The 25,081-nt window shown below is 36.7% G+C and overlaps 2 protein-coding genes across 2 annotated transcripts in view; one reads left to right on the top strand and one right to left on the bottom strand.

Annotated features, from left to right (window-relative positions):
• Positions 1-11,352, top strand: part of CFAP69 (cilia and flagella associated protein 69) — a 71,107-nt gene extending 59,755 nt beyond the window's left edge. The window contains exons 16-23 of the mRNA XM_082631930.1: positions 723-804; positions 3,405-3,597; positions 4,605-4,742; positions 5,288-5,364; positions 6,554-6,751; positions 8,465-8,551; positions 9,846-9,950; positions 10,446-11,352. Of these exons, the coding sequence (XP_082488056.1) occupies positions 723-804; positions 3,405-3,597; positions 4,605-4,742; positions 5,288-5,364; positions 6,554-6,751; positions 8,465-8,551; positions 9,846-9,950; positions 10,446-10,616 (1,051 nt within the window). The 3' untranslated portion in view covers positions 10,617-11,352. The remainder of the gene's footprint in view (positions 1-722; positions 805-3,404; positions 3,598-4,604; positions 4,743-5,287; positions 5,365-6,553; positions 6,752-8,464; positions 8,552-9,845; positions 9,951-10,445) is intronic.
• A 4,747-nt stretch (positions 11,353-16,099) lies between these two features.
• FAM237B (family with sequence similarity 237 member B) lies at positions 16,100-25,028 on the bottom strand (the record flags this gene model as incomplete). Its single annotated transcript, XM_082632237.1, has 5 exons — positions 16,100-16,134; positions 16,590-16,983; positions 18,278-18,493; positions 24,469-24,585; positions 24,996-25,028. 5 exons carry the CDS (start codon positions 25,026-25,028, stop codon positions 16,100-16,102), a joined length of 795 nt encoding a protein of 264 aa, XP_082488363.1.
• Positions 25,029-25,081: the final 53 nt, after the last annotated feature.

The following is a 25,081-nucleotide window of genomic DNA, read 5'->3' as shown; positions in this document are numbered from 1 at the left end:
GGAAAACAGTGAAAGTAGCCCTGACAGCAACTTCAGTTCCTCACTCCATATGAGCTGCACAGGCCTAAGCAGCAGGCACTTCAGCAAATAATATCATATGCAAAGAAAGGATGTAATTAAAAACAACAAATGTTTCCGGCATGCCAGCACTGTGAAAGATAGACAGTAAGTGAATAAAGCTTGAAGAAAAAGTTAATAGAGCAACAGAGGAGACCTTTAAGAATAATTAATATCAGGAAAGCAGAGGAGAATATTGCATCTACAGAAAAGAAATAGGCAGTTATGAAAAATAATTAAATGATATTAGTGTTTAAATAGTTGAAATTAAACTACACTGACAAAGTCTCTTCAAAGTTCTTCTTTTTTTTTTTTTTTTTGCGGTACACGGGCCTCTCACTGCTGTGGGCCCTCCCGTTGCGGAGCACAGGCTCCGGACGCGCAGGCTCAGCGGCCATGGCTCACGGGCCCAGCCGCTCCACAGCATGTGGGATCCTCCCCGACCGGGACACGAACCTGTGTCCCCTGCATCGGCAGGCGGACTCTCAACCACTGCGCCACCAGGGAAGCCCCAAAGTTCAATTTTTTAAGCAAAGAAATTAACTACTTGATTTAAGGAAATGACGAAAAAATATTCTTTGAAAAGATTTTTTAATAGGAATAAACTCACAAATTGAATTGAACAATAAAGCCTTGTTAAATGAATAACTTTCTTTTTACTTAAGGTGCTGCATTTGGGGATGTTACCCCTCAGAGGATTACTTTCTTGAAAAGGAAGGCATTTTTCTCCTTTTGGATTTAATGGCAGTAAGTATGATTATAACAATTGTGAAACAAAAAATAAATGTCTTTATTAACTCTTTCCAAACTGAGTATCACAGAACACTACTCTGTGATTAAATGTGCCCTCAAATAGTGTTCAAATGTTTGTTTTAAACAAAAATCCCTCCTGGAGTTTCATAGTATGCATTGGCATAGTAGAGTCTGAAAATTTCTCCAGTGAAGAAACCAGTTTACTTAGGTCAGTGTTCCCAAACACATGACAACAGAGAATTTGTTCTGTCTTGTTTTGTTTTTCCCCATGAAACTTTAAAGAAACAGCTAGATTATTTAAAAATCAGTAATCATTTATTAATAACTTCTCGCTTCTTCTCTTAGTATTAAAAGGGTCACCTTAGACAAAGGAGTTAAGACCAGCATTTTTTAAGAACTGTGTATAATTTGTAGGTAATGTGAAGAATCTAGTGTGTCATACACTGTTTCACAGAATGAGCAGAAGTGAGCATATTAAGCCTTCCAGGAAGGCAGCTGAGAAGAATGGCAAAGATCCTTACAGTAATCCCCTACTAGCCTCAATTCTAAGTGGGTCCATAGTTAAGATGATATGAAAGAAAAAGTATACTTTTGTTTCAGTAAAACTTTGGGAGATATTCTCATGCAGAGTTCTAGCTATGTCACTGCCTATGATTGCCACCATTCTTGATTTTATTAACAATAACAAACCTACTTTGACTTAGCAAAGATACTAAAGTTATCTGTGTCCTTTTAACTCTGAAAGAAAATTAGTTTACACTAGAGATGAGAGTGAACTCATTAGATATAAAACACTACAAGCAAAAAACAAGTAAATAATAATGATAATAATAAAAATAACCCACCTTGAATGAGTCATAACCAGAAACCCTTTGAAAGTTCAGAAAATTGAACATAATACAGAAGGACTTATGTAGTCCTAAATGACATACAGCTCACCGTGTTTCTCTGACTAGCGTACAAGTACGCCCAGAGGCACATGGTCAGTGTCAGGGATTCTCAAAGCTACAACATTAATTTGGCATATCGTCCTGGAATCTAGCTTCTACTTAAGATTTGGAAGCGAGGAATGATATTATGCATGTACATATTAAATAATTATATTTTATTTTAATATTATATGGAAGACATAAAAGACATTTCTTACTTGTGTCCACTCTCCTTCAACATCAGGGTTTCTTGGATGGAAAGGCATGAAGGCTGGTAGGAGAGGCCATATAACACAGTGGTTGTGATCACAGGCTGGAGTCAGTCTGACTGAGGCCTCTAATAGTTGTTAGCTGTGTAACTTTGAAAAATTATTTAACATCTCTGCCACCAATTTCTTCATCTATAAAACAGAGATAACATTATCTACCTTATGCATTGGTGGAAGGATTATGTGAGTGATTATGTGTGTGTGTACACATATACATGCATTAGTTAGAATAGTTCCTGACAGATATTTTTGTTGTGTTTTCTATTGTTATGAATGTAATTATTAGATTGCACTTAACATGGATTAAACCAACCAAGTTAACTACAAATTACAAATCTTCTTTAATGAAGTTCCTGTATAAACTTCAACCCTTGACATTTGCCTCTTTCTCCTGAAAGTGAAGTATCGGAGTAAAAAACTCATTTGATTGAGGATTCTGCTTAATACAATCTGCTAAAATATTTATTCAGTGTGAAATGGTAATTGCTAGTAAAGGTTAAATATCATTGAGAGTTTACTATGTGACAGGCAGTCTCATATAACTCATCATAATAACTCTCTAAAGCAGGTAATATTATTACCCTTTATTTAATGAAAGAGGAAACTGATAATGTTTGCAATTCAGACAACAGGTTACATGTTTCCTTTGCTATATTCTATTAGCAGTATACTGTAGGAGTTAATCAACCAAAAATATTTCACACAGAAACCATTACTGTGTGGAGGCCATTGCTCTGGTTGGACTTCTTTATACCTAAATTTTGGTTTGCTGAAAACTGTTTGTACGAAAACAGAGGAAATATGCTTAATAAGATAATTTTTCTTAAGTGCTTAAATACTCTTTTATGGATGCTGAGTTTCAAAATACAAAATTATACCTCATTTTGATTTATTTTCACATGTGACTGCCACTTGGAGTTACCATCAGTTGGTCTCTTAGTAACAATGAGGTTATAGCTAGGATGAGACAACTTTACAACTTTAATTAAGCAGGTAAACTGGAAAGATCCTATAATTACAGAGTCCTATGCATAGCACCATTTATCTTGCTCCACTTAAAATGAACATTTTCACTTATTTTGACAGTCTCTCTTTGTCCTACTCAGCTAAATCAATTACATTTTTGTTTATGACATATGTTTATGACTACATCAGAATTATATTGAATCTTTTTCCTTCTATTTTTTAAGAATCCCTAATGTTTGAAAATGGACTCATTACAATGGTATTTATTTTAATAGGAGATGGTCACAAATCATACTTAGAGTCTTAATTTTATAAGGCAGTCATTTAGAAGAAACCTACTGATTAATACAAACGTTTCTCCTTTCTTTTTTAAGACAATAATTCTAAATATTAATTGCAACATTTTTCTTTTTCTGTTTCCTTGCAAAAGTTGAACCAAAAAAAATTCTGTAATCTAATACTTGGAATAATGGTTGAATTTTGTGATAATCCCAAAACTGTGGCTCATGTCAATGCTTGGCGAGGGAAGAAGGATCAGACAGCTGCTAGTCTTTTAATTAAATTGTGGAGAAAGGAAGAAAAAGATCTAGGAGTAAAACGTGATAAACATGGGAAGATCGTTGGTAAGTGTATTTATAATTGTTTGTAGAAGCAATTAGATCCATATTTTTAAAAAGCAATCTTAGGAAAGTATGGGGACTTACACCATACTAAGTAAATTAGTAGCAGGTTCATATTTTTATAGAATATTTTCAGGAAATGGTATTTGATTATATTCTTTAAAATGAAAATAAAAAACTTAACAGTACTTCTTAAAGAACTTTCTTTGAGTTACCTGCTTTGGTCAGTATATTCAGTAATATTTCATTTACCAATAAAATTTGGGACATAAGTTGAGAGCTTGAGAACAATTTTTATTGTATTTTGTACATTTCTGTTGATTCATATTTATACAGTTTACTTTTTATATGAAAGAAGAAACTTTTAAATAAAAATAAATCAAATGTTCATAAATTTTAATTACTAGACTAAATTAATGAAGTTAATAGTACCAGAATTTATATTTCATTTATCTATTTTATAATGCTACATTATATTTTCTAAACCTCTTACAATTCTTATTATAGTTTCATCTGTTAGTATTGTTTATTTTTAAGTGAAAATACTTCCCCTTTAACTTCTGATGATTTCTATCTTCAATCCATTTTTATTGTTTCTAACTTTTGATCTATAACATCATAAAATAGTTTTTATATTTATAGCATAATATATAGAAACCAAAAGCAAATAGGAGATTACATCATTGTTAAACTGACAGTGTTCAATTTCTGGATCTCAAAATTAGAAAAGTTTTTTATGTGAAAGTTTCACTTTTAAGAAAGTAATTTTGTGAAATTTTTATATTTTACATAAATAGTTAAAAATGAAAGCTTTACGTTTTGCAACAGAATGGGGAAGAAATTATTGATTATTTATGCTTTTAAAGGAGTAACCATGTATCAGGCAGTATTGTACTCTTACAATATTTTTATATATTTTATGATGTCTAGACTAAAATCTTAAAATTAAGTATTAATTTACTACAGTTTTTATCTGTCCTTTCTATATTTTCATGATATCCAATGATTAGATACAAAGAAACCTCTTTTTACTAGTTTTCAAGAAGAGCAAAAAATCACACCACTGCCTGCTAACTGCCCAACCATTGCAGTTATGGATGTTGCTGAGAATATCAGAGCAAAAATTTATGCTGTGTTGGGCAAACTAGGTAAGAAGTTACTCGTCAAATTTACAAGAGCCTCTCTTTTTTGCTGAGCGTTGTAAATTGATTTCACTTTGGAGTCCATTTTTCATATATGATGAACAAAAGTCCCTTTATACAGATAAATGCATGTTCCATTGTTATCCCAATACACAGGCTACACCCTTAAGCTCTGGGTTTGGGGCCAGGCATCAGTATTTTTTAAGCTCCCCAGGTAATTCCAGAGTGCAGCCAGGATTAAAGGCAGTTAGTTTTAGATGGTTAGGCTTAAACACTAGAATTCTGATTGTGAATATTTCACTCTTCAGATTGTGAAAGTACAATATCATGGTCTGACCACAGCACAGAAAGTATTCCTCTTCTAATGACTAGATAAGGATGACCTGGCAGCTGTTTGTTATAGGAGGAAGCCAGAAGCTCACAGAAGTAACTTTTTCATAAATCAGGATGAAATCAAAAGCAATCATTTGCATTTGTTTTTATGATAAATATATGTCTTTTGGAATCACTTGCTCTGTTAAAGTAAATCTCTCTTTATAAACTTCGTTTAGATTTTGAAAATTTACCTGGCTTATCTGCTGAAGATTTTGTTACCCTCTGTATCATACATAGATACCTTGATTTTAAAGTGAGTACCTTCTTAACCTTGTTATTAAAATCTAGTATGGCAAAACATCAGTTGGGAAAGATCTATTTTTATTTGTGAGCAATCATCCATGTACTGTGTAGTTTTTATTTTTCATTTTACATCTGATACTATTCAAGGAACATACAATTAACTGATTGGGTATTTTCCATGGGATAAGATTTCATCCAACTATTAGTTTATAAAAGAAGATGGAAGTTACTGACATAGAAGCTTAACAGAATCTTTAAAATATAATTTCTTCTCTTTAGAGGGTATTAAGAGCTAGGGTATTAAGAGCTAGAATTGAATGAATTATTACTTATTGAAATAAATGATTTATACTTATTAAAGTATTTTATCATTACATTGTATGATGATCAAATATCAATTAAAGAGTTGCTTACTTTGCTGGTTATATACTTTTTGGTAAATAAATGCCTTTGAAATTTTAGGAAAGTCTTTCCAAGTAAACATTCTCTTCTACTAGTATTAGTACTATGTATTTGAATGCTGTAAATGAATAAACCTCTATAAAAAAGGAAAACAAGGCTGAATTTTATCCGTATTCTGGACGTATGCTTTTTCTCTAAATTTCAACATACTCAAGCACAGTAATTTCCAGATAACCCAGAATATGAGATGGAGCTACAGCATGATGAAACCAACATGTTAAGAGTTTTAGATTCAAGTATTACCTTAGCTGGAAAGTGAGGGACAAGGCCCTATTTCTCAGGGTGGCTGGGTACTAGAGTCCCAGGAATCCCCATATTCATTGTTCTACAAATTCAGCTTGACCTAGCCTTCAAACAGGGCTTTAAGAAGGAAAGCATCTGTACTTCAGGAGGATGAGACTAAAGCAACAACTTGTGCAGCTGTGAAAACAGTGTCTATAAAGGAGAGGGCAGTGATGATAGCAATAAACTATACTTAGGTAGTGGAACCTTACCCGTGAGTACCTATCATTGAAAAACATTAGGTAAATTACTTCTGAATACTCAAATGTAACTGTTGCCCCAAATCATTCTCAATGCACTTAACTTATTCCCAAGGAGTAAGTTAGGAAAAGCTGGTTCCGTTAAGTGTTAACTTTGGAACGATCACCCAAATAAATTTTAGGTTACGTAAAATTATAGTATTTATTTTTGGTTAATTTAACTTTTTAAAACTCTTTTAAACTTTGCTATAACAGATTGGAGAAATATGGAATGAAATATATGAAGAAATAAAATTAGAAAAGTTAAGACCAGTCACTACAGACAAAAAAATTTTGGAATCTATTATAACAGCATCAGAAAACATTGGAAAGATGGTTGCTTCTCTGCAAAGCGAGATGATTGAAAGCCAAGCACGCCAAGATGTGCAAAATGAACAAAAAGTATATACAAAAGTAAGCCACAGATGCCATTGAGGCACAAGAAAATAATTTCAATGTACAAACTAGTTGAAGTTATCCATAAGTTATATTTGCCTTACTTGTGAATGCTTCAGCACTTAGAGTTACCTTGTAATTTTCTTTTATAGTTACTTTCAGTGTCTTTGTATAGTTTTTAAAGAGAACATGGAGTTAATAGCTTGAAATTCAATTGCTATACTCAGTGCTGCTTTATGGCATTATAATTTGATTTCTACAGGCTTACATTTTAAAAGGTAGACACCTGAGACATTTCCACTTTTTGAAAGGTCAGAGTTCCAAAAATTGTGGTCTATTTAAATGTATACACTTAGCAAATTCTGACAAATGGTGTATCTCTGTGACTATATGTGTAACCTCATTGAGAAAGTTGGCCCTTGTCCCTCACTCTGTGATAGGCCCTTACTAGCATGCCAATCATAGGCACACCGACAAGCCTCTCCTCACCTCAGTGCCAAAATATATACTGTGAGCACTCTACAAATCTGGTCTCTGGCTTTAGCTAATCAGAAAAAGCCTGTCAGGAAAACATAAGCCATTTTCCCAAAGCTTAACACAGGTAAGAAACAACACATCAGAAGTTTTTGAGCAAACAGGTTAAGTGACTATTTAAGTGAACTTGTCCACAGATACAAAAATGATGTAGATTCTCCACTTCTGCTTGGTGATCTTTTATGACTAAAATTAAGTACTTAAAACACTTTAAGGTGATTTCCAAAGTGTTTTCTATTGCCTGATCATTTTACATCTACTATTAAATGTCTACATCTTCAGTCTAGTGGAACTTAGCATCCACCTATAAATTCTTAGATAACTCCCTGCTTAAAAGTTTTGTTTAGGAAGAATTTTTATTGCAAGGATGCTGCCCTTTAACCCATTCATTTGCTTTTAAGTGGTGTACCCCGTTAGAAGTTCTGCTCCTCATTAGTTCTATTGAATTGGCAGGATTCTGCTGTGTGGGCTAGCTATTACTGATTTGTTGGTTATCGTTGATTTGTTACCATGGCTCTGACCCAGTTTATTTTTTAGCAGTTGTTTAATTAAATACTCTTAGGTTCATAATTTAAACTTAATAGTCTATTATATACCAACCAAGGGCATGTGTCCTTGGATTATATATATATTTAGTGGAGAGCCTGTTGGGAACCATAGTCTTTGTCCTTTGTCAGTAGTTACCTCCCTAGACTGCATCACCACAACAAACTCAGCACTCTCACAAAATTGCTGTCTTGCTGAAGGTGTAAATTAGAAGCAGTTTTACCAATATAATCTTGCCTAAACTATTATCAGTGGCAGCAGAAAACTCTTTATTTTCTCCTGTGAATTTGCTCTTGGGTCATTTATGTAGCTTGTTCTGGGTTACACTCTGTCTTCACAAGTGATAATCATGTGAAACAATCAGTCTTGCTGAGAAGGATTATTGTTATTTTCATATTTTGTATTTTTATAGCAACAGTTTTGCATTACGTTTCATGGGAAGCAGTTCAAATCTTGGCCACATAGTGAGGGAAGGAGTTTTTTTCCATTTTAAGACTTTGGTTTTTTAAGTTGTTAAACTCTAACCCTTTTGCTAGTTGACCTTAAAATTTACATTGGCAAAAACTAGGTCTTCCTTCAAAATACAAGTATTCAAGCCCTTTGGTATCCTTTCATAGAAACTGGAACTCTTAATTATCTTTCTCATTTCAGGTACAAGCCACACACAAGCAAAGAGAATTGGCTAATAAATCATGGGAAAATTTCTTGGCTAGAACATCAAATGTTAAAACTTTAAAGGTAGGATTTTAAAAATATTACAATATCCGCAACAAACAGTCAACTCTGACAGACTTTTTCAGGGATAACAATTCATTCACCTTTTTCTGTTGATCTTTCTGTGGAATACCAACACTATTGATCCTCATTTGCAGTTTAGGGCGTTAACTGAAACTTTGCATTCTTCACGTTACAGAAGATACCACTCTGAGTTTCATTTGGCTTAGCAGTGGGAGGGAGCGAAGCAAGGATGGTGTTCCTGGTTTGCATAAAAGAGATGAGAGTTAGCCAGGAATAAGCAGGAGAAATGTGCTCCTACTTTCCATTCTAAGCCTTCTTATTTACTGATCCTTTCTGTAAGAAGCAGAGTGAAGGACACAAAAAACAACTGTCCATATTACTCTCTCCTTCAAGGATGCTTCCCCTCTGTGACCACCAAAAGAAACATTATATTAAAGCTTAAGTGGGAATTTGGGATAAACACCCCTTTGGGAAAATGTGATAACCTGCTTCAGCAATAAACTAGAAACTAATCTAAACAGTTTATAATGCTAATTGTTCACTTGAAATATGTAAGAAGCAGCATAGATTTCCAAAATCTCATTACTTTTTTTCCAACTTTTCCATTAATACTTGGGATACATTTTTATATAATGTTACAATTCTTCCTCTAGATATGAAATTGTTAAATGTTATAATAGCCCACGAAAATAGTGGAATCATATTAAAATAGCAAAACCAAAATTAAGAACAAGCTTATTCAAGGTACCATGTCTCCCCTTTGTCACTAAAAGTTCTTCCCAACTTTAAAATCAGCCCCCTCCATGCAGATAATTTGTTACCTTGAATTTAGCCTGTTCTAATGCCTCAACTATTGAGCTTGACTATAACTGCAGCAAATTATATAGTTTGCACTATTCTGAATGCTTGAAACATTTAAGTGTACTGAATTAGTATTTAATTTATGCAAAATAATTTGAAAACATGTATCATCTATTGTAAATTTAGTAGCTTATTCAATTATGCACAAAAAATTGAACCTGATTTCCTTAGGACCTGCTTTACCTTGGTCATATATTACCAGTACCTATGGAAATCTCAGTAACATTTTCAGGTGTTTTCTGCAATGTACAAAGTATATAACTTGTTAATAACTATTTTCTTAGCCTAAATGAGTAAATGAGTAAATGCTAGTGCTAACTAATAAAGCATAAAACAGACACAATTAAATATATTTTGTATACTTCATTGTAAGTACCATAGTAATGCTTTAATAGCAATTAATTTATTTTCTTTCTAATTTAAAAATCTTCAGAAAGCAAAAAGACTTCAAGAGAAAGGTATAGAATCCTCTAGATACAGTGAGCGTCCACCAAATGCAATATTTCACCGGACAGATATTAAAGGCCTTAACACAACAGTAAGATTTTTTTTCTCCATAACTTTTCTTAGTAGATATTAAATTTAATCCCCAAAGAATGTTATTTCTATGGGGTTTTGTCTCATATTTTTTCTTTTTGCTGTTCAAATATCAAATAGTTAAGGCATATTTATATCTACCCTTGCCTAGTTCTGGTTTAGACCAGACCCAGCCCTCCAGGATTCCCAAGAAATTGCTATAAACACTAGTCAAAATATACCTCTACATCTCTTTGACAGAAAGTGTGCAGTTCCTCCTTTCCCTGGCAAATAGATCCATGCCATATTCCAGTGTTCCTGGTGTCCTATTCTGGACATAATTTGGCCCTGATTGCAAAGGCTCCAAAGCCCTTATTTTTCCATTAGTCCATCCTGTCTCCTAGTTACTATGTACATTTTGTGTCTCTTCCAAAGTTAGCTGAAGGATGAATGGGTTTTCCTCTTCGTGAAAAATTTTGTAAGCGGACTCATAAATATTTACTTTTGCTTTTTTTAGGTGCCCTCTGGTGGGGTAGTAACAGTGGAAAGCACTCCTGCCCGATTAGTGGGAGGACCTCTGGCTGATACCGATATTGCTCTTAAAAAACTTCCTATTCGAGGAGGAGCCTTACAGAGGGTAAAAGCAGTAAAAACTGTGAATGAGCCAGAGAAGAGCATTCCCACATAAAATACTCTGGAGACTTTTTGAAATAAATTCTGCTTATAATTTTCTAGTTAAGTATCTGTATATATAAATGTAAAGCAAATATTTTAGAATAAATATTTTAGTAAAATACTATTAAAATAAAAGCACATATAATGTATTTTTATTGAAAATATCAACACATACTGTGAGAAGAGTTGTCATCAATTTCTTTCTAAAGATGACAATTCTCTTAACTGAAAATTGTAAAACATGTTGTATCAGTTGACTCTTTCAATTGATGTGAACTACTCCAACTGGCTTAAGCCAAAAAACAAAACAAAACTAAAACAAAAAAAACCAACTTTTACAGGCTCTGGGGCTATCAAATCTAGGACTAATTAAAACTACAGGCATTGTTGGATCTAGGAACTGAAACTCTGTGAGTAGGATCTTCTCCTTCCCTAACAGCTCCTGAATTATATTCTCCCAGGTTGATATCCAGCAGAAAAGAGTGCATGCCTATCTCTCAACAGTCTCTGCAACTGTCTCTGAATCTTGGGACCCCTGATTGGCCATATGCCCACTCCTGAACCATTCATCATGACTTTGGCCAGATCTGAGAACTGCCTACACTCAGAGACAGAAGGAAGCCAATCCCATCCAAAGCATATGGATGGAGTAGGGAATCAGGATATTATTAATATATGTTATTATAAGTATATATAAATACTGGGCAGCAAAGGCATTTGCAACAAATATGTTGGTCAAAGTAAAATAAGTTCTCTCTCCTATAAAAAGCAAATGTTATTCATAAGCTAAACAATAAAACTAAAATAAACATGTTTTAACTCTTAATATATAAATAAATTCTAATGCTACTTCTCTTCCTTAATGGGGAAGGAAAAGGGGGAGTAGGGAGAAACTCTTTTGGTGGTGGAGGTATCTTGCCAAATAGGAGGTAGATGTCTTAATGCTAGATGTAGAGCAAAGTGTCTGTGTCCCTGTACAGCATTATGCGGTTTCCACAGCCTGTCTCCATTTCCGTCAACCCCCTTCTCCACTCAGGAAGGTGCAAAATTGAGTTCATGTCCAGGGCTGGGAGAGACAAGAATCTGTTTTCTCAGAAAGGAAAATATACTGGAATTTGAGTCTAGATTCTAGGCCCATAGGGTGCACACTGCAGTGTACTGGTTAAATGTATAACAACCAGCTCTGAAAGGGGAAAAAACCCTTATTTTTAGTGTTTGCCAATCCCACTATGACCAATTTCAAGCTACCAACATGGTGCTACTGAATGCAGAGTTGGGAAGACACGCATAGAATCCACTTTCATTATCAGATAAAAGACGGCTCCAACACCCCACTGGGCCCACCTTCTCTTACTTTCTCCTCCCTCTTCCCCTCACTCCTCCTCCCACAATTCACATTCCTCCAGGAATTTTTCATTATTCTGTCTGTGAGGATAGTAGCATCTGCCATGAGAGGAGAAATTGCAATTGTTATTGTTCTAATTAGAATGAGTTACCAGCGGCCTCTCACCCTGGCCCAGCTGCCCATTCTCCTTGTGGCTCACAGGAGTACATAATGTGCATCAGCTTATCAGTGAGCTTTGTGCTCTCCTGAATCCCTTTCTCTATTACCACCACCCCCAAGAAGACAGTAGACAGCATAATTTGTTCCTCTTCTTCACAGGCAGCCCTAAGCACAAAGGTTCCATGTAAAGGGGAGTTACTGAGACACAAGGATGGATGTGGGTAGGAACATGCAACAATGAGATGCCCATACAAAAAGCAGATACACGTTCAGGTACATCTGAGATACACATAGAATCGAGATGAAGTGTCCATGGCTAAAAGCAATGTATGTTTACTCCATTTTGTAGACTATAAGTTCCTTCCTCAGACTCTAAGCTCCCTAAAAGACAAGATAGAAACCACATCTCATTCATTATTGTAACCAACACCTCAGTAAATAAACTATTGAATAAGTGTGATGGAGGCCTCAGCTCCTGGCAACCTTCCCCTCAACTTCTGCAAAGGCAGCAAAGTCCTGAGCTCAAAGGGAAGGTTCAGCCAACAAAATACTATACCAGGAATTCTAAACATGGACATGTTAAAGTAATTCAAATGTATGTGCTTCATAACAGTGATAGACTTTCTCTAAAATGAGGCATAAATACTATTACATTAATATAACCAGTGGGTAGAAATAGAATTGATATTTCTTGGCTGAACATTATTTTTTGTATGTAGTACAACTTGGTATCTCCAGATTGATTAGGACTGACTGCAGTCAAAATAATCTGTGAGTTCTGTAGAACTTCTCCCTGCTGTTGTAGATCTTACCCGTCAGGAAGAGGAAGGGTAAAATAGGGCAGGTTATTACCTAGCAGCCATTTAACAGAGGAAGAAATGTACACAGATGGAGGGTAGTAAGGTTGCTTAATTCAGACACTTGCACTTGGTAGACAGACAATACCCAAGTTCGCATATTACAATTCCAGCCACCCGGCAGTGAGCCAGTGAAATCAGTCCCTCTGTCTGACAGGGTCACTAATTCTAACACGTCTCCATCTCTCCTCACATCCTGGGCTCCCACCATACCACTTCTAAGCCCTAGGGGATTGGTGCCTCTCTCATCCAGCCTGGCTGAAAGGTGGACAGTGTATTTCCTTCCACTTAAATGCTTCAAGCATTCAGAATAATGCAAACTATATAATTTGCTGCAGTTATAGTCAAGCTCAATAGTTGAGGCACTAGAACAGGCTAAATTCGAGGTAACAATGAGTCAACTGATACAAAATTTCAGCTCCCAGACTTCTGCTAATAAACTAAATGAAAAGAAATTCAAGAAAATAAAAATGGAGTAGAGTGAGCACAGATGAAAGTGGCTTCAACACTCTTTGGTAATGAGATTTTTAACACATGAGGGAGGAGTTCATTCCATGATTAGACCCTGTGAGCCAGTGCTTGCTCATATTGGATGAAAACCAGTGAATAATTAGGTGAACAACTTTTGTTCATCTGGTCCTCAGTCTGCCTTCTGGAACACAGGAAAAAACTATAATGTTCACCCTCAGTCTTTCTGGGTCAAATATCCAGTTTATTTAATCATTCCAGACTATGAACCTGGCCAGCCCTTTCTGAAGTGCTACAGTTTGTGATTATTCCTCTATACTGAGACCAGCAGAACCGAGCAACAATTTACAGGTATAACAGGACACATGGAGGGTATAATGAAACTAGTCCCTCTCATTTTTACACACCTTCTGCCAACACAGCCTGAGCTTACATTAGTTTTATTGGCAACCATGTTTCATAATCGCTTGTATTTATTTTAATTTATGTAGATATTTCCTTTTCAAGGAGATGGAACATAACTCCCCATTCCCTAAAGTGTGGGTAATGCTTAGTGCCTCGCTTCCAAAGAATACAACATAGAAAGAGAAGGGAAAGTAACTTTACAGCCAAGAAACCTGGCAGATACTACCTCAGCCAGGGTTAAACGTCATCTGTGTTATGTCATGTTGACAGCATGTACCCTTGATAGGAAGTGCTGAGAACAGTGCTTTACTCCTGTAGTTTTCACCCCAAAAAACCTATAACCCCAGTCTAACCATGAGAAAAACATTAGGCAAAACCAAATTGAGGGACATTCTGCAATACAACTGACCAGCATCGGGAAGTGTCAAGGTCATCAAAAACATCTTCTTAGAGCCTAAGAAGACATGACAACTCATTGTAAGTGGTGTCCTGGATAGGATCCTGGAACAGAAAAAGGACATTAGGGGAAAAACTAGTGAAATTCATATAAAATATGAAGTTTAATTTAAAATGTATCAGTATTGGTTCATTAGTTATGACAAACATATGACTAACGTAAGATGTTAACAATAAGAAAAAATGGGTGAGGCATATACAAGAAGTCTTTGCACTAGCCTTGCAACTTTTCTGCAAACTTAAAAGTATTCTAAAGTAAAAAGTTTATTTAAAGAAAAAAAATTCTATAGGAAGTGCAGAGGAACTTTAAGCATAGATGCTCAATTTTTATCTATTGTATCACCTCATGAAGAAATATTTTGGGAGCAATATTAGATGTTTTGCTGTCTTTTTTCAGCTTTCAGTGCTCTGGAAAATAACTGGTTATAAGTTAAGCTATATGAGTTCAGCATAAACCCAAAGCTGCGAAACTGACTGAGTCTTTACCATAATACCACTGCAAGAATTGGTGGGTTTTGGGGTTTTTGTTTTTTGGATGATCTATCTGATCTAGTCTGATGATTTTGAATAGGGCAAAAGAGAAATACATATTGTTCCCCACTCAATGCTATGTTGGCTACAATTCCTCTTTCTTGGAAAAAAAACATATTTTGACATCATAAAAGTGCTTTTGAATTATATTATTTCCTGCTGCATCTTTGTCCCACAGCAATGACAACTCTGGGAGTCAAGGATTGTGTCTGGATTGCTCAACAGTGTACCTCCAAGCTCAATGAATTTTTTTGAATGAATAAATGATGAAAAAAGAATAAAATTTTCTATATACAAATGACATGATTTGGGCCCAAAACCGGGGGGATTTAACAGAACATTATATCTAAGTACCATCAAAAAAGGTTTAAGATGGGGACTTCCCTGGTGGCTCAGTGGTTAAGAATCCACCTGCCATCGCAGGGGACGTGGGTTCAAGCCTGGTCCACGAAGATCCCACATGCCACGGAGCAACTGAGCCCGTGCGCCACAACTACTGAGCCTGCACTCTAGAGCCCTCGTGCCACCACTAGTGAAGCCCGCGCGCCTAGAGCCTGTGCTCCGCAACAAGAGAAGCCACCGCAATGAGAAGCCCTCGCACTGCAATGAAGAGTAGCCCCCGCTCGCTGCAACTAGAGGAAGCACGCATGCGGCAACGAAGACCCAACACAGCCAAAAATAAATAAATAAATAAATTTATAAATAAATAAAATCAACTGCCTTTCTGCTTGTTATTCCTTTTTTTTAAATGAGGACTATAAAAATGAGAACATAAAACAAAATTTTAGGCCTTAATGCATAGAAAAATAATATATAGCTTGGTGATGAGATACATATATCAGAAGCCACACAGTACACTACATCAAGATTAAATATTACTTTTTAGGATAATACTGGCATTAGTTTTGGCACAGTTTTATAGTCAAAATTATGTATAAGATACCTGATAAAACTGGTTATAATTTTACTGCACTGATTGTTGTATTAAAAAATATGTTGTATTTGCATTTTAAGTGGTTTTTTCTTAAAAAAAAGAGGCTTTACAAAGATGCCTTCTAAATAAAAAATTATTGACAAAATACCCCAAAATATGGAAATGATAATTCAATAGCCCTAAAACAATTACATATCAACAAAAATACAATCTTCATCAATATTAAAGAATTAGAAATAATTTTGATAAATGCTACAGGAAATATTCGAGCTCGTACATACCGACACAGGGTTAAATTTTCAGGTTGGTGTCATCTTGCTTGAGGTATTTTCTGTGTTCTCTTAAATGTAGAACTCATGTTTTGTAAAATCCAGTCCTGCAAGGTTAGAGAGGAAAAATTGTTAACATTTGTTCTAATATGAACTCTTAAGATTCCCTCCCATTAAACAACCCTATTGAAAAAATTAATTTCAAAAGCCTAAATTACATGTTGATGTTTAAAATTTTTTTCAACAAATGTAATATGAATAATTACAGGGCTAAATGGCTTTCTTATGAACTACTCATGGGGAAAAAAATAAGATGATAATTTAATGATCTACAAAAATATATCATTCCAAGATCATTTAGTATCTAGTATTTGCACATCAGAGCTCCTGTGGTTTCTAAATAATATAAAATCAGTAAAAATGAAAATCAAAGCTGGTCATATTAGGAAAAAATATGGCAAATTTGCTAGTTTATTAGATAAACTTTAAAAATCAGAAAGATTAAATATTGAAGTTTTAAGAAAACTAAACTGCTATTCTCTTAATTACACATTTAAATTACCTCCTGTTATCTTCTGTGGAAAATTATACTTGGGAGGCATCACCTGTCTTCTGCCCATTCCATGGGATCTTGAAAGCAAGCAGTCTACATACATGTCCCAGAAATCCTGAGCTATGCTTAAGAAGACATTATAATGTCTAGGCCGCTGGGATTTTTGTAGGAACAACATGAAATTCCAGAAGGAATCCACAGTGTGCTCTATCTTGATTTCCTTGAGATCTATCAGTGTCAAAGAGCAAGCATTCCAGCACTGGAGATCAATGTCTTCCATGATCCCTGGGCTGTTGCTGGCAAGCACCCCCTTTTGTAATTCAAAATCCGCGTTAATCACATTTATCAGCATCATGCAGCCCAGCAGCAGGTAGAACCATCTTCTTGTGGCAAAATCCGTATTCTATACAGAAAAAGAAGACATATTTTTAACTTAAAATTATTCAGTTACTTGATGATCTGTTTAAACCTAAAAAATTATAACTACTTATGTATTTGGTTTTGATCAAACCTAAAAAAGTATAAATACTTATGTATTTGGTTGTGATCAAGCCAAATCTGCCTACTATGTATTTATTGGTTTTCCTCTAAGTTGCTGACTCTCAGACTTTCCTTCAAAAGGATATAATAACAGCTTTACCAACGTTCTGATAAACAGTCTTCAGGAGCCACTGAAATCCAACACATGTTTATGAAGTTGTGATAGATTCATTTCATCAAAGACCTTTGGAGCTGAAAGAAACTCTAAAAAGCATGTGTTCCAAACTTCTACTTTTACAGATTAGAAAAATTCTCAGTGATATGATTCTGCAAGTTCTCAGGTCTCCTGTCTCTCTATCCAAGACTCCTACCACAATACATTTCAACCAAGAGGATCAAAATGCAGCCCTTTCTACAGGTAACCATAAAAAAAGGTGTGTGTGGTTTTCTTTAAATTGACGTTTTCCAATCTATTAAGTGTTGGATGCTCAAGCACCATTTTAGGTTTCAAAGTTACTGATGAAATTTATTCATTGAAAAAATATTTATTATGCACTGATATCTGGTGGATCCCTGGCTTTTCTCAGGTTGTTCAGGAGCTGGTTAGAGAAGAGTAACATACATACACAAAGGAGCACGAAGACAATAAAAGTGATATAAGCCAATATGACATGGTGCCGCACCAAAAACATTCAGCAAAATCTAGGTATTTTCTCACGATTCTTTGCACAAGTTTCCCTGAAAACTGATTGCTCAGTAAATCGGCCTGAAGCATACAGGCGAAGTCAAGGTCTAAATTCGCTTTGAATGGCCCTACCATTCCAGGCTGGCATTGGCAATGTCCCTGACACAACCTTGACAGCCAGGTCGGAGGAGTGGAGCCGTGAGGACAGATCCGGAAGACAGTACTCACCTTCTTCCCCGTAAACCGCCGTCCTCCACTCCCCCCTAACCACCCCCCACCAAAAAAAGAAGTTAGGTTAAAGAGACAAACCCAACGAAACAAATTTAAACTTAGGTTGTTCGGGTCGATTCACGTTGTGGAAAATTGTGCAGGTTTCCCAAACAGAGCTGACAGTGGCCAGTTTACAATACAAAGGACTGAGTGAGACCAGAGAATTTTATTCCCCAAGAATTTCAGGTTACTCTCCGGACCAGTGCTCTCCTCCCGGGTCGGGTCACCTGGACGTAGATAGAGAGCCCGCGGGGAATGGTACCTCTCTCAGGCGGCGGAGGCGAGCGTCCGGGTGCGATGTCCTGCGTGCGCGGCGCTCCCTCGAGGGATGAGGGCGGCTCCTGACTCGAAGGGACAAGAGGTCTCTGAGCGGACTCCCACTCCCTGCCCAGCCGAACCCACCCCTGCAGGCTGGTGACTGGCGGAAGCGGTGCTCTGCGACCTGCCGCCAGCGCACCCCGGGCGCCCTGAACTCGCCCTAGGGAACCGTCTCGGCAGCACCGCGCTCCGGCGCCAAGCGGCTCAGGCTCCCCGGGAGCGGCGCTGCGGAATCTGCTGCCGCCGCTGGGGGCTCGAAGTCAGCCCTGCAGCCCGAACCACGCTCCCCTTCTAGAGACTGAGTGAGGGGGCGGAGTGTGTGGCCGCTCTCAAGGCCCCGCCCTCACCTTGCCCACCTCCCCAGTCCCGAGACCCAGAACAAGGACAGTGTAAAAAAGAGTAAAGTCACAAGAGTATCTCACTAATGAGGATAGATGAAAGATCCTAAACAAAATATTATCAAACCAAATTCAGCAGGATTTAGGAACATACACATCAGTATCAAGCTGGGATTATTCCAGGGATGCAAAGATCAGCATATGAAAATCAATTAGTGGATTCACCACAAAAACAAATTGAAGAGAGAAACCACTTGATTAAATGCAACACCCATTCAAGATAAAAAACAATAAAAAACCTCTTAGTAAACTAAGAATAGAAGGGATTTTTTTTAACCTCTTAAATGTTATCCACCAAAACCCTACAGCAAGCATCTTTCTATGGTAAATCATTAAAAGTATTCTCTTTTAGAGTCATGTACCAAAATGTTCATTGCAGCTCTATTTAGAATAGCCAGGACATGGAAGCAACCTAAGTGTCCATCAACAGATGAAAGATAAAGAAGATGTGGCACATATATACAATGGAATATTACTCAGCCATAAAAGAAACGAAATTGAGTTATTTGTAGTGAGGTGGATGGACCTAGAGTCTGTCATACAGAGTGAAGTCAGTCAGAAAGAGAAAAACAAATACCGTATGTTAACACATATATATGGAATCTAAAAAAAAAAAAAAAAGGTCCTGAAGAACCTAGGGGCAAGACGGGAATAAAGACACAGACCTACTAGAGAATAGACTTGAGGATATGGGGAGGGGAAGGGTAAGCTGTGACAAAGTGAGAGAGTGGCATGGACATATATACACTACCAAACGTAGAATAGATAGCTAGTGGGAAGCAGCCGCATAGCACAGGGAGATCAGCTTGGTGCTTTGTGACCACCCTAGAGGGGTGGGATAGGGAGGGTGGGAGGGAGGGAGACGCAAGAGGGAAGAGATATGGGGACATATGTATATGTATAACTGATTCATTTTGCTGTAAAGCAGAAACTAACACACCATTGTAAAAGCAATTATACTCCAATAAAGGTGTTAAAAATAAATAAATAAATAAATAAATATTCTCTTTTAAATTAATAACAAGGATTATCTTTGTTAACATTCAAAACAATACCCTCAAAGAAAGGTTAAAAAAAAAAAAGGAGGGAAGATAAGGATTAGAAAGGAAGAAACAGAACTTTTCAGTCTAGTGGGGAGGCAGCAAAGCTATTGGTTTGGCATGGAGCTTAGAGATCAACTGCCTGGATTTAAATCCTGCCTTCTAGGTTCAAATGAAAATTTGTGACTTTGGGCAGTTATTTAATCTCTTTGTGACTTAGTTTCCTTATCTGTAAAATGGGAATTAAAAAATAAACCTGGGGCTTCCCTGGTGGCGCAGTGGTTGAGAGTAAGCCTGCCGATGCAGGGGACACGGGTTCGTGCCGCAGTCCGGGAAGATCCCACATGCCGCGGAGTGGCTGGGCCCGTGAGCCGTGGCCACTACGCCTGCGCGTCCAGAGCCTGTGCTCCGCAACGGGAGAGGCTACAACAGTGAGAGGCCCGCGTATGGCACAAAATAAATAAATAAATAAATAATAATCCTGTTTCATAGGGATGTTGAGATAATTAAATAAATATTTGTGAAGTGTTTGGAATAGTGCCTACACATAGTAAGAATGCTATATATGTGTTTGTTTTTTAAAATAATAAATTATATCCACAGGCAAACTATTTAACAAGAGTTTTGTAAGGTTTTGTAAGGTGTCTGGATATAAGCTCAATCTAAAATATCCACTGCATCTCTATACCTGAGAAACAAACAATATAAATTAGAAAAGAGATGTTATTTATAATAACAAAAAATATAAGATATCTAGAAATAAATTCAATGAGGACATTAAATCCTTTATGGAGAATTTTTTTCTTGAAAGGCATTAAAGAAAATTTCAATAAAAAGAATGCTAATATGTGGTCTAAAGATATCTATCTTCCCAAAATAATATACAAATTTTCAACCAAAATCATACCAGGGTTAATGAAAAGTTATTCTAAAAGGTATATGGTAGAGCAAAGATCCAAAATAGCTAAGCTTTTCCTAAAGAACAACAAGGAAAGGAGACTCACTGGTAATTAAACAGGATGTCATTGGCTCAGGAAAAGAGAAATTAACCAACTGAGTAGATTAGAGAGCCTAAAAACAGACCTACACATTTATCGAGACTTATATGTGACAGAACCAGCACTGCAGATCTGTAAGGCAACAGTGTCTTTTTCACTAATTGAGGCTAAGACGATTGGTTATCCATACAGAGAAAAAAAAAAAAAAAAGTGGATTCCTGGGAATCCCCTGGAGGTCCAGTGGTTAGGACTCTGTGCTTTCACTGCCAGGGACTCAGATTCGATCCCTGGCTGGGGAACGAAGAACCTGGAAGTCCTGCAGTGTGGCCCCCAAAAAAGTGGATTCCTACCTCATACAGTCACAAAAATCAATCCCAAGTAGATTAAGAATTTAAATGTGAAAAGCAAAGCATTACAACTTTAAGAAGAAATTCAGAATATCTTTCTGATCTTGAGGTTGGCAAGCATTTCTTACACAAAATACAAGTAATGCTAAGCATAAAAGAAAAATTAATACATTTGACTACATTAAAATTAAATCTGTTAATCACAAGACACCATAAATAAAGAAAAAAGATAAGTATAATCTGGGAGAAGATATTTACAGCACATATAACCACAAATGGATTAGAATTAGGATCCAAGATATAAGAATCTTCCAAGGAGTCAACAAGAAAAAGACAAATACCACAACAGAAAACTAGGCAAAAGGCTTAGAGGGCCATTTCATAAATAAGGAAACATAAATAATGAATGATTGAATAAGTATATTCATAACCTCATTGCAAGCAAGGAAGTTCAAATAGTGAAAGACCATAATAAGATATGAACTCACACCCATCAGGTCGTCAAAAATTAAGAAGTCTAGCAAAATCAAGTGTTGGTGAGCATGTGAAGGGTATTAGTCAGGGTTATCTAGAGAAACATGGGCTAAATAAATAGAGAGAGAGAGAGAGAGAGAGAGAGAGAGAGAGAGAGACTGATTTAGTATAAGGAATTAGCTCACATGATTATGGAGGCTGGGAAGTCCCATGATCTGCTGTCTGCAAGCTGACCCAGGAAATCTGGTGGTGTAGTTCCAGTCTAAGTCCAAAGGCCTGAGAACCAGGAGAGCCAATGATGTAAACCCCAGTCCAAGTTAAAGAGAAGACCAACATCCCAGATCAACAGTCAGGCAGAGAGAGCAATGGGAGGGCCATCTTTGTTCAGTCTGCTAATTCAAATGCTAATCTCATCCAAAAGTACCATCACAGACATACCCAGAAATACTATTTAACCAAATATCTGGGCACTCCATGGCCCAGTCAAGTTGACATATATACTTAACCATCACATGAAACAACAGGGACTCTTACACAGTGCTAGGAGGAATGTAAATTGGTTCAATTAGTCTAGAGCACAAATTGGTACTATCTTGTGAGTCTGAACAAGCACACAATCTGCAATAAATCTTTTTACTCCCAGGAAAGATCTTGAAGAAACTCTTGTACATGGACACCAAGAGACATACACTATAATGGAATGTTCATAGTAGCACTCTTCATAAAAGCCAGAAACATGGAAACAATCATAATGACCTAATGGTTAACAGGAGAATAGATAAATTAACCATGGTACATTCACAAAATGAGATGTAATTCGGCAGTGAAAATGAATAGACTGCAGCTATATGCATTATAGATGAAAAAAGCAAATTGCAGAAGATACAATTTTTAAAATTTCAAAGACAAGCAAAATGAAACCACGTGTTCTGTATAAATACATATATATGATAATGTAATTTTAATGGTAAGGAAGTGATTAACACAAAATTCAGGAGAGTGGTTACGTTTGAGGGAATGAGATGTAGAAGAACGCACAGAGAGCTTCTATGGATGGTAAATTTACTAGTCTTTATGATTACAGTTGCCAACAAATATGTGTTAGGTATATTCTTTTCTACTGTCAAATAATGCATGTTAAAACTTCTAGGATAGTGACAAGACATATTTCAAATACATAAAGACAAAGCTTGGTGACTGGTCAGATTGATATGAGATGGAAAGAAAAGAGAACTAACATTTTTGGCATGCATGCTTATGGGGGTGACAGTGACAATATGAAAAATGGAAAGGAAGATTAGTGGGGAGGATAAATTTGATTCAGGATGTGTTGCATTAGATTTGATTCTGGATCTTCTGGAGTATCTAAAATTTAGCTAGAAATTTAAGTTGAAAGGTCTCTGTTTTGATAGAAAATTACTGCTGCTATGAGAGTATACATTGATAAAAGAAAGTTGAGATGAAGATGGAAGACTATGTCCAAATTTAGGGGTCCATGAACTGCAGATAGAATCAGTGAAGGAAGAAGAGATAGAACAATCAGCCTATACAAGCTCCAGGGCGGTATGATGTCACAGAACCAAAGGGAGGATGCTATGGTCTGAATGTTTGTGTCCTCCAAAAAATTTATATGTTGAAATTCTAATCCCCAAAGGTGAAGGTATTAGGAGGTAGAGCCTGTGGGAAGTGTTGAAGTCATGCAGGTGGAACCCTCCTGAATGCGATCAGTGCTTTATAAAAGAGGTTCCAGAGGGATCCCCAGCCCCTTTTACCATAATCTTAAATGATTATTAGAATGCTTATTATTTTTATTAGAACAACTCGTTTACAACATTTAAAAAAATCAAATTGTACGTATGCCACTGGCTCATTTGAGACTATCATGCTTATTATGCAAAATTCTCTAGTGCCTGAGTTTAATGGTTTGCTTATACTTTAATCTTAGCAGCCATGGGGAAGGCATTCTATCCACTCAGTGGCAGAACTAATAATAGTTTCTGTCAGTAATGACTTATGCATCAGGGTCATTTCACCTCAAGTTCATTTTAGCCGAACATTTAAAGGGGACGATTTACATTTCATGTTTCTTTTAATATCTGGTAACCAGAGCTGTAATAAATATTTCAGGCACTGATGGTGTTTTGTTCAAGAAAAATATTATGTTTTCTTATTTGTTTATAGTACCTAATGTTCCTCAGTATTTTGAGATGTTTTTATATCAACTTCCCATTTATTTTTATCTGCTGTTATCGTGTTCCCATGTAAATATGACAAGGAAAACAATTTGGGCTTGTGTTCACTAATAAAAAAAAATAAACCTTAGAAAATAAATAAACAGATTGGGCTCAGCATAATTCTGAGGTTGTAAAGATAATAATCCAAATGGTAGCAAATGTTATTAAGATTAAACTAAACACCTACTTAGTAACAACCTAATTTCTTCCTTCCTTCCTTCTTTCCTTCCTCCCTCTCCCTCTCCCTCCCGCTCCCTCTCTCCCTTTCTTTCTCTTTCTTTCTTTCCCCTGCCACGTGGCTTGTGGGATCTTAGTTCCCCGACCAGGGGTTGAACCCGGGCCCTTGGCAGAGAAAGCGCCGAGTCCTCCACTGGACCGCCGGGGAATTCCCATCCTAATTTCCTGATTAATTAATCATTACAGGTTAAATGACAATTATAGTTTTATTGATGGGGGTGGGGTAGAGGGAGGTTCAGTAGCAGGAAGGGAAACAAGACTGAAAGGGATAATTCTTACACCGTGTATTTCCTAACAATCACTGTCATAAGTGAGGGGTAGAAATAGGAGAAGGATTCTCAGTTTTGAGTTCAGAAAGATTATTAGGCTGGCAGCGTAGGGCACGGCCGCCTAGCAGGGCTATGTACCTCTGTCCACTGCGCGAGGGCAGGGGGAGACGGGGTGGGTGGGGCGGACGGAGACCCAGTCACTCTGCTGGTCCTGCCCAGCTCGAGAAAAGGGAATCTAATTCTCACAAAGGCGTGCTGCAAATGAGAGTTGAATAATGACCCATAGTATCTACCGGACCCCTAGAAGCTACTATCTGACAAACAGTTGCAAGATTCCTTCCCCACAGAATACAGTGAAATTCTTACAATCTCAGATCCTGACCTTTGGGTCCCAAATTTTAAATTGTCTCTTGGAAGATTTTGCTGGATATTACTCAGCTGGTCAATGAATTAACAGCTTTTTTCCCAGTTGAGTTTCTGAGTCTTTTATGAGTTTGCTTTTATTGTCCGTGGGAGGTGTTTTGTTTTGTTTTTCCACTCTGCTTCGCCGAGAGTATAGATTGAGGTATCTTGTGGTTTCCTTAATTAGCATAAAAACTCCTCCAAGGCAGCAAAGTCTCCAGTGCCATCCTATTCAAAATATTCCTGAGGCACCTACTCCGCACCCGACTGTCCCCTGTCACATTGCCGCTCGACATTTCCTCAGCGTTTCACTCCGCTTGCTTCTCAACAGACACCACCTTCTCCCTCC

The sequence above is a fragment of the Mesoplodon mirus genome (genome assembly GCF_964341445.2).
Source record: "Mesoplodon mirus genome assembly, chromosome: 9".
Classification (NCBI taxonomy): Eukaryota; Metazoa; Chordata; class Mammalia; order Artiodactyla; family Ziphiidae; genus Mesoplodon; species Mesoplodon mirus.
The sequence above is the reverse complement of the archived record's forward strand: the minus strand, read 5'-3'. Positions and strand labels throughout refer to the sequence as shown.